The sequence below is a fragment of the Equus caballus genome, chromosome 20, assembly GCF_041296265.1.
Source record: "Equus caballus isolate H_3958 breed thoroughbred chromosome 20, TB-T2T, whole genome shotgun sequence".
In the NCBI taxonomy this organism is placed as follows: Eukaryota; Metazoa; Chordata; class Mammalia; order Perissodactyla; family Equidae; genus Equus; species Equus caballus.
In genome coordinates this window covers 31,403,742-31,420,420 of record NC_091703.1, presented here as the reverse complement: position 1 = coordinate 31,420,420, position 16,679 = coordinate 31,403,742, and the positions used below count along the sequence as shown (strand labels likewise).

Below are 16,679 nucleotides of genomic sequence, written 5' to 3'. Positions count from 1 at the left end.
CGGATCGCCGCCGCCCCCGCCGGAAACCCCAAGTCCCAAAGTCTAGTCCTCGGCACGCGGCGGGTGAGTAGGGCAGCGGGGAGGTGAGCTCGCGGTAGTCGAGGATAATGGAGGGTCTTTACTCCGTGTTCCTCCATCCCTGATCTCGGCAGGAGAACGGAGCATTGCGCCCCTAATCTTGGAGGAGCTTCCAACCTCTGGTCTCCTGCGGGGAACCTGGATCAGTCAAGGGTTTGGCCGGGTGTGCCGACCACTCCAGCCCCTTTGGGGCCTCGGCGCCAAGGAGGGGCTCCTAGCAAGTGTTGAGAAAGTCGGGATCCCAGAAATGAAATTTCAGGGCAGACGGGCGTCGAGCAATGTGCTCCCCGTCAAGGGGACCATTTTTGAGCACGTAAGCCGCTTTCAGCACATAGCCTGCTGTGCTGTGCTACGGTGAGCAAAACTGTCTTCGTTCCTGCCCGGGAAGCTTTAAGGCTGGAATGCGGGAGCCGGGCGCGCAGTGAGAAAAGGTGAGCGCCGTGGCCGAGGCCAGCACCACCAGGGGCCGCGATCTAGTCAGCAGGACTGGACGGTGGCTGGAAAGGGTCCTTGAAGGACTGAGCAGAGACCCAAAGGCCGCGTGACAGAGGTGAATGCCCGAGGGCCATTTTGGTAGGCTGGAGGGCAGAAAACTGTGGGCTGGAGCATAGGGATAGGGACCGCCAGGGCGGATCCCACGAGCCCTTGCAGGTGTGTTGGGAATTTTGGTCGTTCTCAGAATTGCGGTGGGAAACCACTGAAGGGTTTTGAGTTAGAGATTGGGTGGATTCGGAGGACTGGAAGATGGCGACATATTGCCTGAGAGATTTACGTTCTTGAAGGGCGGGACCGGCCCCCTCCTCCAAGCCAAAAGTCTGTTGAGTTATACCCAGCCCCCTTCCCATTCGCCAGCTAGCCGAGCGAGCTCTGGGGCTGTAGAAAGGACTATCGGAGGTAGAAGTACCCGGGGCAAGCAGCAGCTGCCAGGAATTCAGTCTCCACAGTCATGCTCCCTCTCCAAAACAGAAGGTTAGTTTAGAATTTAGATCAAGGGCCTCTTCCTACCACCCAGCAAGTTCCATTTTGAGAACTAGTGACCAGGTGGGTCTTTTGTGCTTGGGATCAGGAAAGCCAGGTCCTGGAGGATACTATTATTGAGACTGTTTCAAAGTGTTACTTTTAGTGTGATCAGCTGGAGGGTGGGAGACTAATCCAGATGTGCACACCTCACAGAATGGTTGTGAATAGTCTTGAAAGAAAGGAAGGGAGGGAGGGAGGAAGGGAGGAATCAACTTCAGATCCCAGGAATGCAACTTTCATGTCAACTTCCTTTCTAGTGGTCTGATCAACCCCATTGTTAAATGCCTTTTTCCTGGCTGGTATTTACAATTCCACCACCCATCCAAAAAACTGAAAGAAAAAAAAGGTCAACAAGTTTTTATTCTTTTCATTTCATCTTAAGAGAAGAGGTGGACTGAGTGCCTGGTGGGCAGGCAACTCCAGTGCTGGACTCATAGCGAACTCTGATAACTAAGTGTTTGCTGTTGGGTTGTTATCACTATTATTCTTTACACGGATCTGATTGTATTAAAAATCTATAGAATCATATGTTTTTTGGCCCTAGACAGGATCTTAGAAAGTGACATTTTTAATCTCATTTTCCAGTGAAACCAGATCAGAATGAAGAGACTTGTGCAAGGTGCTTTCTGACAGATCCTGGGCTAGCGTAACCTCAAGCACAGGCTTTCTTTCCAGAGTACCCCATTGTTGCTCTAGAGAATGCTTTGGGACAGTGGAAATCATGTCCTCAGTGGTACAGAGTCTAGGGTTTATGCTGTGGACCGAGAACATCGCTGAGCAAGTTACTTAGCATCTCTACACTTTAGGTTGTTAAAATGGGGCCAGTAATTGTTACCTCACAGGGCAGTGCTGAGAGGATTCAGTGGCACAGAAGGGGGGTTGAATAAATCTTGGTTCCCCTGACCAAATAAGAAGCTGTTGTTCCTCACCCCCCTAACCACCCTTGCTGATATGTTTTGTTTCTCTCTGACCTCAGGTTCCTAGAGGTGGGCACCAGCCGGTGGCTGGAAGCAGGGTGAAACTGAAGGCAGACGCTTTCGTAGCCCCAACTTGGCATTACTGGACAATGGCAGCTGAGCCAAGGGGACCAGGGGCCCTGAACTCTGTAGCCTAGGCTTTGAGGGAACCAAAGATGTTCTCAGTTGTGAAAGAGGAGAATTTTTGACAGCAGAACAAAAAAGGAAGACAGCCCCTTGGAGCAAATACATTTGTCACAGGAAGCGACATCAAACCCTGAGGCCTTTGCAAAGCCTTTCCGTCTGCTCAGTTACTGGGAGGTAGATAGCCTCAGGAGGGAGACCAGTCAGCTTTGGGGACCAGGCCAGGAGTGAATAAAGCTAGAAAGAGATACCATGAAAGAGAAGGCATTTGGCCATCTGAAGCCTGTCGAACCTGTACAGAAGCTGCTCCCTCAGGTGGATGAGGAGGTCCTGCAGGAAGATATGAAGAGAGAGTGCTGGCAGAAGGCGTGGGTGAAGGTGAGGAGACCAAGCTAGAGAGAGGGAGGGACCAGGTCCTAGACTTCAGGAGCTCTTTCGACCACTCCCCTGTTTACAGGTCAAATGGAATCATGGACTGTTCCAAGCTGAACAACACCTAGGAAAAGGGACTGCAAGGCCTTTCTCAGGGTCCGCACCACCCTGGCATCCGTCATGGAGAACGTCCTGAAACTTGTCAGAGTGGCAGCCTTTTCCCCTTTGCTTCTTTTCCTATTTATATTCGGTGTACACCCTGCCCTTTCCTCCCACATTTTTCTTCTCTCCTCTCCATCCTTCCTACCTTTCTATACATGACAGTTGCTGGCTTTGTGCCTGTCTTTTCATATTTCTCCCCTACTTCCATGGTTTATTTTTCTCTTAGTTTTCTGGATCTTGAGACTAGATGTCTATCTCTGATGTATATAGACTCCCTGAGTCTCTACTGCTCTTCCAGAAGCTGGTCACCTTTGAGGATGTGGCAGTGAATTTCACCCGGGAAGAGTGGGAATGTCTGGATGCCAGTCAGAGGGTCCTCTACCAGGATGTTATGTCAAAGACCTTCGAAAACCTGATGTCTGTGGGTAAGAGGCTGGGCTTCCCACAGGAAGTCCTCTGTCCTAGGACCTTGGGGCATCTGGTTTCCCTGGGCAAGTAGATCAGCTTACAATTCATCTCACTGACCACTGGTTCTATACCTTCCAGGTATGAAAGATCTGGGTCAGTAAGCACAGGGTAAAAAGAGAAAAAATGAAAGTATGCGTAAAGGCAAAGATAACACTTGTAACATGATAAGAGTGTTCTCAAAATATGCAAATTTATCTATTCACTCAGCCAGTGTTTACTCAATCACTTCTATTATGTACCAGGCACTTTGTTGGTAGCTAACCTTTTGGGTTTCTCCTCCCCGTATGTCTGTGTCCCAGATTGTGATTCTTAAACCAAGGATACAGAAAAAGGTAGCTGTTGTCCCCATCAGGTGTAAAGGGGCCAAGACTGGGACCTCAACTCTTTCTCTCTTTCTCACTCCCCAGCCAGATTCTTTCTGTCTAATCCAAATCTGACTACCAAGCTTGAACAAGAAGAGAAACAGTGGAGAGCAGATCTCTGTCACCAAAATGAAAAAGGCCTCCCTTCAGGTAAGAAATGCAAAGGAGAAAGGAAGGATGGAAAGCTGCCTAAGAGGATCAGGGCTCTGTATATCCTCTCCTAGCCTGAATCCTTCCAGCTTGGTCACACTTGGTGCTGGAAGAGACCTTGAGATCATCTGCTCGAGTCCTTTGGCTTCAAGAAGATGAATATCAAAGCCATTCAGGACAAGTGGATATCTTCAGTTTCTAGGGATTGAGAACTACATGTAGGTTGCTTATGTCAGCAATACCCCTTTTATTAAAAAGTCCTTCCCAAGAGAAAAGAAAAGGATGGGAGATGAGATTAATGCAGAGTTGGAGTAGGGGAGACTTCTTCCGAAGAGTAGAATAAGGACTTGAGAGAAATTTAAGGCCAGGCTGACCATACCTCTTGGTTTTCCAGGATAGTCCTGGTTTATACTTCTCATCCTAGCTTGATTACTAATAGCACCTCCTTTCACTCAAGTGTCCCAATTTGCATGATATATTATGAGATCACCTATGGGTATCTATGGGCAATACTGAAAATGAGAGGAAGTGGATTTCAAGAAATGTGGTTGTAGGTTAAAATTTTGATCTCTGATATTGAAAGGTTCCAGTTAAATTTTTATTTGCTTTTAATTTGAAAACCCAGAAGTTTATTCTTATCTTTAGCCTATGAAGTCCAAGAGTGAAGGCGAATATATTGGGTAGGAGAGTGAAGGCAGAAGGAGAGGATGTAGCTTAGAGTGAAGGGAGAGCTCGTGTTGGGATTCTCATGGTGAATCTTGTTATTCCTCCCCACTCACTACAGAAGGCAAGAAGGAGGAACTTCAAGAACAGACTCAGAGTTTGAGAGATGAGGGGACTAGCGATGACAGGAAAGTCTCCCTTGCTTGCAGAGGGGCAAGCCCATCCTCTGATTTAGCTGGGTCCATGGACAGGACCCCAGAGTTCTCAGCATCTTCAACTGGGCCACCCTTTTCCTGCCACATATGTGGCAGGTGTTTCAGCAAGCGCTCCAACCTCCGCAGCCACCAGTTTGTTCACAATCCCAAGCAGACTAACAACTGCAGCCAGTGTGGGAAGTCATTTCGGAACCCCAAGGCCCTCAGCTACCACGCACGCATGCATCTTGGGGAAAAGCCCTTCCGTTGCTCACTCTGTGACAAGACCTACTGTGATGCTTCTGGACTGAGTCGTCATCGCCGTGTCCATCTGGGTTACCGGCCCCATTCATGCTCCTGTGGGAAGAGCTTCCGGGACCAGTCTGAGCTCAAACGCCACCAGAAGATACACCAAAACCAGGAGCCAGTGGCTGGAAACCAGAAGCATATTGTGAGGATTCCAGGTACCACAGCTGGATTCCAGGGACCCATTGTCAGGAGCCAGGTATCCATCCAGGGCCTTGCAGCTGGGAACCATGCACCAGTGGCCAGGACTCAAGGACCCATATTTAGAACCAAGGGTCCTGAGGCTCAGAAGGAGGCACCTGTAGCCAAGAACCAGGTGGTCACTGTGAGAACTCGGGCACAAGTTATTACCACCCCTAGGCCTGTGAATAGGACCCAGGCAGCCAACTCTAGGGCCCCCTGCCCGGAAACCAAGTCCAACTCTCATCCAACAAAGCCTTCAAGATTCAAAGTCTTCTCTTGCCCTCATTGCCCCTTGACTTTTAGCAAGAAAGCCTATCTCTCCAGCCACCAGAAGGCCCACCTCACAGAGCAGCCCAACCGCTGCTTCCACTGTAGCAAGTCCTTCAACTCATTCTCTGAGCTGGTCAGGCACCAGCAGACTCACTGGAAGCAGAAGATCTACCGTTGCCCTATCTGCGACATCTGCTTTGGGGAGAAGGAGGGCCTTATGGGTCATTGGGGGAGCTACAAAGGCAAGGGGCTGTGCCTGGGCAGTCCCCATAAATGCTCAGAGATCCTGGGTCAGTGGTTTGGCTCCTTTCAGGATGCCTCCTCCAAGGCAGGGAAGGAAATGGATCTCCTAGGATCCATACCCCAAGGAGAGGGGAGGGAGGGGCGGGAGAAGGTGCGCAGAGGAAAAAGTGTTGAGGCGGTGAAGGGCTTGGAATATAAATAAATGGCCTTTCTGATGGAGGTCTTTCTTTGTGTTTGGTTTTCCTGAGGACTGACCTCCAGGGTAAGGAGGCTGGGGTAGAGGAAGAGAGGTGATGAGGTAATGAAGGAAAGGGAGAAAGGAAAAGGGACAAGAAGTGGCACACGGAGACACGTATTATTAATTAGCACCTAGCTTGTTTCTTTGTGTTTGGTAGACCGTCAAGTAGTAATTGTTGAATAAAACAGTGGATACTCTGATAGGTATGAACATGGGAAGAAAAAGATGAGAGGAGGGAAAGAGTCTGAGGGACCCATCCATACAAGATGTGCAAGTAGAAGGGAGGCATTCTAAAGCAGGTGCACTGTCCAGTTTTCATCCCTTGCTTCCTGAGCTCCTTGGTAGGCTGCCAAGGCGAGATGGGGCTCTGGGAAGTAGTCTATGGGTTTCTCTTATCTCCAGTTTTGGTTAGGGTTTCCCACGTCCTCACTCTGCAGCTCACTCAGCTCTCTGATGTTTTGGACTCTTCCTGTTCCTTCTGTTCAACCCTCTACACCTCTCAGCTCTGCCCATCATGGCTGAGGTCTTGGAAGAAACAACCACAATTTGCAAAGTTGGCATGCTATAATTTGCAATGAGAGGTTCCTGGTCTCCAACTCATGGCAGAGACCTTCCTGTGTGGATTACTCTCCAGCACAGGTGTCCTCTGATGGAGAGAAGAGCACCTGCCTGGCCAAAGCCAGAGAGGGCTTCCAGATGGAAGATGGAGAGAAGAGTGGAAAGATGTGGGTAGCAAAAAGGGGGAAAGGAAGGAAGGAGTTGGGGGATAGAAAGAAAAGGTAGATAACAGAAGAAGAGAAATCAATCCTATTTGGAATTCAGAGCATTCCTGGAAGTGCAGATTGAAATGTCCCCATAGTGAAGAGGCCAGTGAGTGTGCAACTTGATGGATGCGACATCCCCAAGGACCAATCCTTGGACCATCCAGGCTCTTCTCCACCCCTGCCAAGATGCAACATCACTCAGAAGGGGTTTCCTAGAAGGAGGAGAAAATAACTTGAAAAATCTGTCAGTAGTTTCAGTCATGAAACCATTAACTCAGGGAGAGGAAAAGCCCTCTAGGGTCATCTTGTCTCTGTGCCTGCCTCAGTGGTTGGTCTTAGAGGTGAGGCACAGGGCAGCTGCTGGAAAGAATGGGAAAGGAGGCCAGCTTGAATGGGATTCCTGCAGAGGGGCGGTAATGGTGGAGCAAATCAGACAGCAGGTAGGAATGGCCCCTGCTTCCCTCCCTGCCACCTGTGAAACTTGTCTCTAACAGTTGGCCACCTTCACTTCTACCTCACAGGAGTCCCCCCTCGTCCATGCTCTCCAGCCTCTCCTCTCCATGATTTTGATCCCTCAATAGCCCGCCTCTTCCTCTTACTGCTTTCCTGGTTTTTGGTTCTCAGCTTATAAGAAGGAAAAGAGAACTTACGTAGTTCTTCAAGAAATTGCCCTGGAAACAAAGAGAAATAGGTGATTCGTGGAAGACGACTAGCTTCCTCCCCACATCCTCCCTGTGCAGATTCTCAGTGACCCGCCCTTCCCTTTCCACTAAGGGACCCCACAGATCTCAGTAAGTGGTTCTCTTCACAGATTCTCTGAGGATCCTAGGGTTGGCCATGGGGACAGGAGGAAGGAAATCTCTGCTCTCTGAATCTTGAGCCCTGGTTCCACCCTCTTTCTGTTTCCCAGTCAGGGTCAACTTGGTCCCATGCTGCTTGGTGGTCCTGTTGCTGCCGTGCCACTGCACCTGCTAGTCTTCGATGTAGCCAGTTGTAGCAGATGATCAAGGCAACCAGGGGTCCGAGAACCGGCACAATTACAAACAGGGTTATCTTCCAGCAGGGCACCATCAGAAAGTGGCGATCTGAATCATTCACCACAGAACAAACAGGATTAACATGTGTTCCACCTTATGTCCCACTCACCCTTCTCCATTAGTTATTGGATTTCTTAACCTGGGATCTAAGAACACCAAAGGAGTCTGGATAGAATCTAGGGAGTCCATGAACTAACTTGGATGAGAAAAGCACTATATCTTTATCTTCACTAACCTAACTAAATTTAGGATTTTCTTCCATTAAAAATGTAGGCAACAAACCAGTTATTAGCAGTGTCTGTGACTTTATCATCATTGGGTATCACAGATGCTTTCATTCCTGTTAGAATTGTTGCAGAAGTCTCAAAATACTGTTTATGGTTATCAATATTTTGAAATTGCAAGTTATTAGACCTGCTGCTACATTTTTATTTAATATGTTTTTGTTATTTAAAGTAACATTTGTGTTACTATATCACAAATTTGTTTATATTTTGGTAACTGTATTTCAATACAATGGTTTTCTTTGTAATCCTATGTGTTATATTTTATGTGTACACTTCAAAACATTATTCTGAGAAGGGATCCATCTGGTTTCACCAGACTGCCAAAGAGATTCACGGTACAAAAAGAGTTAAAGCCTTTGCTATTTGAATCCTACAAAACAAAGATCCTATTCTTCCCCTTTGGGTTGCAAAGACTGTGTGTGTGTGCACACGCGTGTGTGTGGTCTGCACACTGATACAATGTCATAAATGTTAGGATGAAGTTCTTGGTTGTGCTAGGTGCTAAGGGAGCAGCGTAGGGTCACCTACTGCCTCAGGAGAGGCTGTTCAGGAAGGCTGCTCAGAGCAGGGACCATCTGTGCTCTGCCTTATGGCGTCATAATCTCTGCAACATCCATTCAACAAATATTTGGCTGCCCTTCTGTTGTAGGCATTGTCCTTAGGCACTGAGCAGTCTGCTGTGAACAAAAGGACAGAGATCATATCCTTGAGAAACCAACATTCTAGTGGGGCTTGCTGTCTTCAGTCTTCCTCCAAGAAGCCTTCCCTTATTGGTCATGTGTAGTTACTCATTCTGTACTCATGAAAACTCATTCACCACATGAGTTCAATCAATGACATATATGTACTTTGTTCTTCAGTTAGTTGATGTATATGTATCACCTCTCCAACTGGACATCCAGTAATGTGCATAAAGTGCTTGTAATTCCTAGAGAATGTGTTAACATATGTAAAGCCGTTAGTATCGTGCCTGGCATGTAAAAGTATCTTTTATCTTTTATCTTACCAATCCTAGATGCAGATCATAACTTAGTCAAAGGAAGAAAAAGAGAGGCAGAGAGGGAGGGATCCAATTAGGAGCCAGAGTCCTTATTTCCCCAGGTGACTGGAACCAGTGAAACTCGAAGCTGACCTAGGAGGGCCAGGGTGGCCCAGCACTTACCAAAAGTCCGGTGGAGATTCTCTGAAAGAAGAACAAATGGAAAGGCACTTAGGAGGCACTCAAAGAGGATCTTTTCTCCTCTGAGCCTTTGTTATTTAATCACCTAAAAATATTTCTAGTCATGACACATGGTGAAGGAAGGGAAGCTATAGGATTTTGCTTCTACCCTGACCGAAGGCAGGGAAGGAGTGAGACTCTACAATTCTTGGCTTGTTATAAGAGTTTTAAATAGTGAGTTTCCCACCTGAAGGGAGCACAAGATACTGGGACAGAAGCAGAGATGGTCTGAGAAAATGACCATTTCGGTTATGCCAAAAGATCAGAAGGGAGAGATCTCGAAGGGAGGGTGTCTGGAACTCACCTATCTCTGCTCGAAGTTTTCCTAAAAGACAGAAAGGCAACATTTTTAGTTTGTGCTCTGGCACTAGTTGGGGCCCCTTTCACACCCAGCACCCTGGGCCATCGTGCAGACTTTCTCTGTAGCCCAGGAACATCCTTAGGAGGATGAGAAGAGCACTCGATGTGGAGCCAAGAGTTCAGGCTCTTTCCCTGGCTGTTGTGTGGATTAAATATTGGGATAAAGAACATGGAGAACCTGGATAGACAGCAATGCCCCAAACCAAGCTTGGTCTTTGCTCCTTTTCTTGGTGGTTCTTAGTACACGTTGCCACTCCATCCCACTAGGTTGTCACTTTGTAAATCTAAAGCCACTTCCAAGCTAAATGAGAAAGAGAGGAGCTAAACATTTAGTTGAGCAGCTACTTTGTGACTGGCTCTGTACTAGGCACTTTGCATATAACATCCCCCTTAATCCTCCCTTACAACGTGGGAGGGAGGATGTTATCTCTACCTGACTGGAAACTGAGGCTTGGACAGTTCAAGTCAGTGTCTGAGCTGGATTCATACCCAGGCTGCCTAACTCCATCAATCAGGTTCTTTCTGCTCAGCCCTATGGGCTGAAGGCCTTTTTCATGTGGGAGAAGTGGGTAACTGAGTATCTGGGATGAATTCAAGGGGAGAGAAAAGACCCCCATGGTTGACCCCACCAACATCCCCCCTCACATACCCCAAGCTCTCCTCACTGCTCTATCCTTTTAGGAATGGGACGGGGAAGGAGAAGAATTGAAGGTTCTGCTTGCTTTGGCTTTGAGGAGAACACTGGTTGGGGGAGAAGTCTCAGAATGGAAGCTCTGGGCACAAAAGAGCTTCATCGACAGCTGAACCCAAGTCCTCAGTGTTGAATAGGAAAGGAGAAGACAATTTTTGAACACCTACCATGTGATAGGTTCTTTTATTTACAGTATCTTTATTTAAACCTCCTGATAGTGTAGACCTGCTCAGCTCTGAAGCTCACACTCTCCCAGTTGCATGAAGCTGTTAGGTATGGTACAGGGGCCAGAAGGTGGGGGTTAGGCCTGAGCTCTGCCACTTATAAGCTGTGTCAGCTTGAGTAAATCTGAACCACTCCAGGCCTCAGTTGTCTCCTCTGTAAAATGGGGCTATTTTATGTCAGCCCTTCCTCATAGGAAAATGCAAGGTCCTATTATCTAAATGAAAGTATTTGGTAAGGTGTAAAACTTGTCATTATGGAGTTCTGAACCCAGAAGTCACTAAAAAATCACTATTAGCTGACCAAGCTCTGAGAGGCCAGCTCATTTCAAGGAAGGATCCCAAGGGGCCCACCCTCCAGTCTGCACCTCTCAGTCTGCGCTGCAGGCAGAGGAAGACGAGGCCCACGGTGATCTGCAGGAGGAGCACGGGCAGGACTGCGATGAGAACCAGCATTCCAGGACTGACCCAGTAGAAGGGATCTGAAAGGCAAGGACCACATGGGCCGTGCTGTATCCTCAACACCCAGCATAGTGCCTGGGGCTTCATAAATTGAGTTGAATAAAGGAACTAATATCACCAAGGTCCAAAGAAGATGACACAGAATTGACACCTGAGCTTAGTCTTGAAGAAAAAGTGGGTTTGTTTCCAGGAATGGCTAGTGGTTTAGAATGGCGGGAGTCAAGGTTGTATATTGGGTCAGTCTTGGAGAGTTTTGAGACCCAGCTAAGGGTCTAAGATCTGATCCTCAAGGCCACAGGGGTACATGGAAGGATTCCAAGCTGAGGAGTGACAAGATCCGATTTACTGACTGCAGGACTAGAGGAAGGAGGGAGGGAGTTGGGTTAAGAGGCCATGGTAATAGGTAAAGTGAAAAACAGCATGAGCCTAAACTAGGACAGTGGTGGAGGTGTAGGAGGTCAAGGGATCTATGAACTTAAATAGGAAAAAAATACATACTTTCAGTAACCTTTCAACTGAAATTTAGCATTTCTTTCAGATTATGTTTGCAGGCAACACACCACAATAATATGAACAGAATCTTTGACTTTGTCATCAATAAAAACCACAAATTTTTCGTAACACATTAGAGTTGTTGCAGAAACCTCAAAATATCGCTTATATTCATCACTATTTTGAAATTACACTAATTATCAGGACAACCACATATCTTGTTATTTTAATATTTTGATAACTGTATTTTGGTACAAATATGTTTTATTTTACGCAATTAAGACATTCTGAGAAGGGGGTCCATCAACTTCATCAGTCCGCCAAAGGAATGCATGACACCAAAAAAGTTCAGAACCCCTATTCTGGATCGTTTCAGAAAGTAAGATCCACAGGATTCAGTAAGTGAGAGGGTATGGAGTGTGACAGATAATGAGGGAGGGGATGACTTTCAGCCCTCCAGCTCCCACCTAGTTCCCATTCTAGTATCTTATTCCTCAGTGCCCTGAAGCTCTACCTGCCTAATCTCAGTATATCATGTTGCACGCCAAGCCGTTTTCATCTTGTTCTCTGATTAGGGGCTAGATAAAGATATTACCAATAAGCCTAGGGATTACGTATCACAGCAAGCAACATTAAACTGGCTCAGGAGGGTTTCTTGGGTATAAATACAATCTTTCAAGCTGCAACTTAAGGCTCTTGTCTGTTATTATGTTCCCCGGGAGAAAATGCAGCAAACTCTACTTTCCAAATTCTTATTGGAAGTTACCTGTAGCAAGGTGATTTAGCAAGCACACACTTCAGTTCTGTTTTTGCACACCTTTTATACTTTCACAAAGGATTAGAATCACAAAAAGAGAGAAAGCGAGACGTTATGAGCCCTCTGATGAAAAACGTACAAAGTATATAGCATCACCTATGAAGTATGCTTGACAAAATAAATCAAATCTGAATCTGATCAGGCATCTTCATCAGTTTACAGGAAATACAGGGTATGGAGCACTGTGTTAACAGCATGGGAATGAAATCAGCAAAATCTAGACCATGGAAAACTCTACAGGGCAAACACCAACGTGTGGATCTTATTCAAACAAACCAATTGTAAAAATATATTTATGAAACAAGCAAGAAAATTTGAACACAGACTAAGTAATGGTGATATTAAGGAATTTTTGTTAATTTTTAAAGATGTGATAGAAGTATTATGGTTATGACTTTTTAAAAGAGTTCTTATATTTCAGTATATATTCTTGAGGATTTAGCAATAAAATGATAACGCTGCCTAGGATTTGCCTCAGAGATTCAGTTGGGGAGGGTGGTAATGAGTGGGGTCAAGTGAAATGGTTGTCTGTCTGTGTCAATAACCAGTTGCAGACAGATGATGGGTGCTTGGAGGCTCATTCTAACAGTCTCTCTACTTCTGTATATGTTTTCAAATTTCGTAATGAGAAATTTAAAGAAAGGATTAGAGACAACTAGTAATAAAACCACAAGACTGACAAGAAAAAAATAAAGTCGGAAAGGTAAAAACCTAGAGAAAAGGGGGAAGTGATTACAACTGAAACTTGCAGCAACAAAGTTACTGCTTTCCAATGCTAAATTTGTCTCATTGTCCTAGCTCCCCAGGCTGGGCAGATGGTCCCTTGTTTACTTGTAAAACACTCTTTTTTAGCCTCTTAGGCATGCAGACTGTGAGATGGGAGGAAGAGGGTTGAAATGTGGAAACCAACCCAGAGGGAAAACTTTCTCCCCTGAGGCAAAGCTTTTAGTTTCTTCTTCCTCTTTTTTTTTTTTTTTTTTTTGGTGTGGTGGGGGTGGCGAGTATACTAAGAGGCAGTTGTTGAGCTAGGAAGTTGTTGAACAGAAAAGATGAAAATCGGCAAACTGGAGAGGTCCTCATGTCAGATTTCTTTGCAGGTAAAAATCCCCCAAGAAAAACAGCTGTAGGAAGAACATTCTGTGACACACAAGGCTATGTTCATGTCCCTGCGATCTCTCTCTAGAAACAGAGCTTTGTTATCCTGCATACAATGCCACCTTCTGGTCCCAGCTCTGCAACAGTTGCCCTCAAGATACAAAAGTGATTGATTGTCTGATGTTTGAGCTGAAGGTGGGGAGGAGGGAAAGGGAAAGGACCTGAGGCTGGGCCCTCGGGACATTTGTGTTCTTCAACTAAATAGCAGTGAACTCTCAAAGCTCCCCATTCATCCGCTTCACCTGGTCCACATCTTAACCATCTTGGGATAAAACAAAAAAATAAATCATCCGTCATGCAAAACATACCGAAAACAAAACTCTGAAAAAAGGAAGAGTGGAGGAAAAATCTATAGAAGGTAAAATCTATAAATATCTTTTTTCTTTCTATGATTATATTCAGACATTTGTTTTACTTGCTTATTCACTTGGACTATGTTTTCCAGGAATGGATTTTTCCATAATGTTTCTCATCTAATAAAACACCACAAACACATCAATGAGGGATTCATTGTAATAGGACGTGATCAATTTAACTCACTAGGAATAATGGCCTTGTTTAAAACAAATAAACAAAAAGATACTCTAAAGCAAAACAGAAAGAAGTCCCCTTGGATGCTTAGATTAAGTTTCAGATTACTCTCATTCCCCTCTAGTAGTACCAAATTATCAGAAATTTATTATTTTGGATTTTGCTGTCTCCATTTCTCATTTTTTTCTGTTTTGGCTTTTGTTTCCTTTTATTTTTTAAAAAAATTTTCTTTAATTTTTCTATGTACCCACAAGTATGCATATTACATATACGTTTATAAGAATGCATAAATATGATCATGTGGATAATTACGGTCCTTTTTTTTTGTTGGATGACACCCCATTCTCCCTCCTCTCTCCTCTTCCCCCAGAGTGAACCATCTTAACCTAATTTTCTTATGGGCATCCTTTCATTTTTTTTTCTGTAATATATCTATGTCAATATTGAATATATATATATATATATATATATATATATTCACAAACCTAAGGTTTCGTTTTTGTTTTCTACATTCTGTAGTTTGCTTTTACCACTTAACAATAATTTGTGGAATGCCTCCAAGCTACCTGGTATAGCCCTAAAACTATCTTTTTTAACAGCTGCATAATATTCATGGTATGGCTAACAATGTTTATTCAGTCACTTTCCTACTTATGAGCGTTGACTTTCATTCCAGTTTTTTCCCACTCTGAATAACAATACAACAGACATCCATGAGCATATGAATTCCTATGTACTGATGCATGTATTTCTATGGAATCAGTTCCCTAGTGTGAGATGTTTGGGTTGAAGTATCTCATCTCAATTGAGAGAATGATTAAAGTCTCAAAAGGTCTTGGCACCCAGCAAAGAATGCCTAATACTATAAAGCTCTACTCACCTTCCACTTTCAATTCCATTGCTGCTTCCTCTTGGTAAGAATGGTCTCGGAAGAAGCAGGTGAAACCTCCTTCATCTGAGAACCTTACATTCCGGATTCTGAGAGTCACCTTTCCTTCACCAATAGTGTCTCTCAGCAGCTCTGTCCGGCCTCGATATTCAGGTGCCTGCTCTCCATCTTGATCCTTGCCATTTCGGTAGAGATGAACCACCCTAGAGAAGGGGGGCCTGTACCACCCCACCTCCATGCCTGTAGCATTCTTTCCAGGAGATATGCGACATGGCAGTTCCACTTCATCCCCCACCAGAGCCCGGATGGGATGCCCTGGTCCTATTACTCTGAACTGTCCTGTCCAAGACACCAAAGAAAAGAAACTGAGCATCAGAAGGAGCCTTGACAAACAAGCATGCCATGGGAAGAGCTGCTTCAAAAAAGTGAAGGAAGAAGCCACTTGATTTTTAAATGGAATTCTAGAGCTGGGGAAGGAAGAGCTCAATTTTTCTTCTTAAGCTTAAAACAAATGGTCTCCGTTTATAGAGATACTGTGAGTGTCCTGGACAAAGCATTTTAGCATGTGATCATCTCAACAGTTGCTGTTCACCTGTCTGCCAACTGTATCCATCTCTGATTCTTCAGCCCAGCATTTCGGTCTCACCTTGGAATGTGGTCTAGCATCTTTCAGTTTAATTCTCCCATGGGGCTCCCTGTTCAGACTTGGCCACATTGATCCCTGATCTCTTCTTAGAGATTTTGCTTTCATCACTCCTCCACCACTACCTCTCCACCACTTCTCAGCCCACTGTCCTTGTTTCCACTCTGTTCCCAAATTCTTCTCCTCTGAGATCTTCCACCCTAGAAGTGGCTCTATTTCTTTCTTCTTTTCTGCCGTACCTTAAACCTTCCTACAGCTCCTGGACCCTGCCCTGTACATGCTTCAGTCTTTTTCCTATGTGGGGTGTGTCTCATCAGGCAGACTCAGAGCTGCTAGAAGATAAGGCTGGTTTCTCCATTAGACCTGCAAAGATTTCCTGAGGGAGTGAGTGGACTAGGTTTACTCTCTTAGGTGGATCCCCAAGGCTAGCAATCTGTCTTCTGTTTCTTTTATTTCTCCCCAGCACATGAGAGCAGGGCTCCTTTATAAAAACTAATTTATTAGTGCCTGATCATGTGGGACAGAACTGTCAAACACAAGATGCTACAATTCAAAAAACATTTATCAAGATTTACCATGGGTTCTACTAAGCACGTTATATACTTCATCTCAATAAGCCCTGACAGCAACTCCAAAATGGTTGTTATCTTTATATCCCCATTTGATGGGTGAGAAATCAAAGCTGGAAAGATAGGTAAGAAGGAGTTCAAGGACAGCCTTGAGTCAAGGTCATGTTATGGAGTTTGGGCTCTATTCTGAAGGCTGTAGGGAGACACTGAAGGTTTATGAGAAGGGGAACCATGTCAGCACATCTATGTTTCAGAAAGATAACTTGCATGGCAACTTGAGGATGAATTGAAGGAGGTGAGCTGAGGGAAACTAGCCTTTCTATTCTCAGGGTCTCCCCAGGGGAGGAATGAAGATAAATCTTACCTGCATAGCTGGAAGACATTTGGAGGAAGAGGAGGAGGGAGGGGAGGCAGCTGGACAGAGAGGAGCTCAATAAACTTGCCATCTCCACTCTCGGTGGGGACAGAGAGCCCCTGCGTCAGGATCAGGCCAAGCAGAGGCCCTCGGGTTGCATGTCCCCTACCACTGAAAAAGCCCAAGGGGAGGATGTGGGAGGGCAGTGCTGCTAGGGCCCTGCCTCTTCCCAGTGGCTGTGCTGCAGCTGTGCTCTGAGGAACAGCCCCACGTCATCCTTGCCAGGCACTTACACAAAAGGGCTACAGACCCGAGGGGATGACCAGGGTTTGCCTTCCCCACCCCCTCAGAGCTACGGAGCAGAGGCTGCCTGGTACT

General features: G+C 45.6%; 2 protein-coding genes across 9 annotated transcripts in view; one reads left to right on the top strand and one right to left on the bottom strand.

Moving 5' to 3' along the window:
- Positions 1-7,659, top strand: part of ZFP57 (ZFP57 zinc finger protein) — a 27,740-nt gene extending 20,081 nt beyond the window's left edge. For both annotated transcript variants that reach the window (XM_023624583.2, XM_014734292.3), the window contains 3 exons: positions 3,031-3,157; positions 3,608-3,712; positions 4,497-7,659. In XM_023624583.2, the coding sequence (XP_023480351.2) occupies positions 3,124-3,157; positions 3,608-3,712; positions 4,497-5,773 (1,416 nt within the window). In that variant the 5' untranslated portion in view covers positions 3,031-3,123 and the 3' untranslated portion in view covers positions 5,774-7,659. The remainder of the gene's footprint in view (positions 1-3,030; positions 3,158-3,607; positions 3,713-4,496) is intronic.
- On the bottom strand, positions 1,441-16,679 carry MOG (myelin oligodendrocyte glycoprotein). 7 transcript variants are annotated; one of them, XM_005603661.4, is made up of 8 exons: positions 16,311-16,679; positions 14,726-15,073; positions 10,757-10,870; positions 9,421-9,441; positions 9,060-9,080; positions 7,542-7,658; positions 7,224-7,244; positions 1,441-6,785 (listed from the first exon to the last, which is right to left on the bottom strand). In XM_005603661.4, exons 1-8 carry the CDS (start codon positions 16,390-16,392, stop codon positions 6,772-6,774), a joined length of 738 nt encoding a protein of 245 aa, XP_005603718.2. In that variant the 5' UTR covers positions 16,393-16,679; the 3' UTR covers positions 1,441-6,771. The 7 variants fall into 7 exon arrangements, with proteins under 7 accessions (XP_005603718.2, XP_070100457.1, XP_070100460.1 ...); XM_070244356.1 differs by having other exon boundaries at positions 1,441-7,244; positions 16,311-16,605; XM_070244359.1 differs by lacking the exon at positions 7,542-7,658 and having other exon boundaries at positions 16,311-16,605.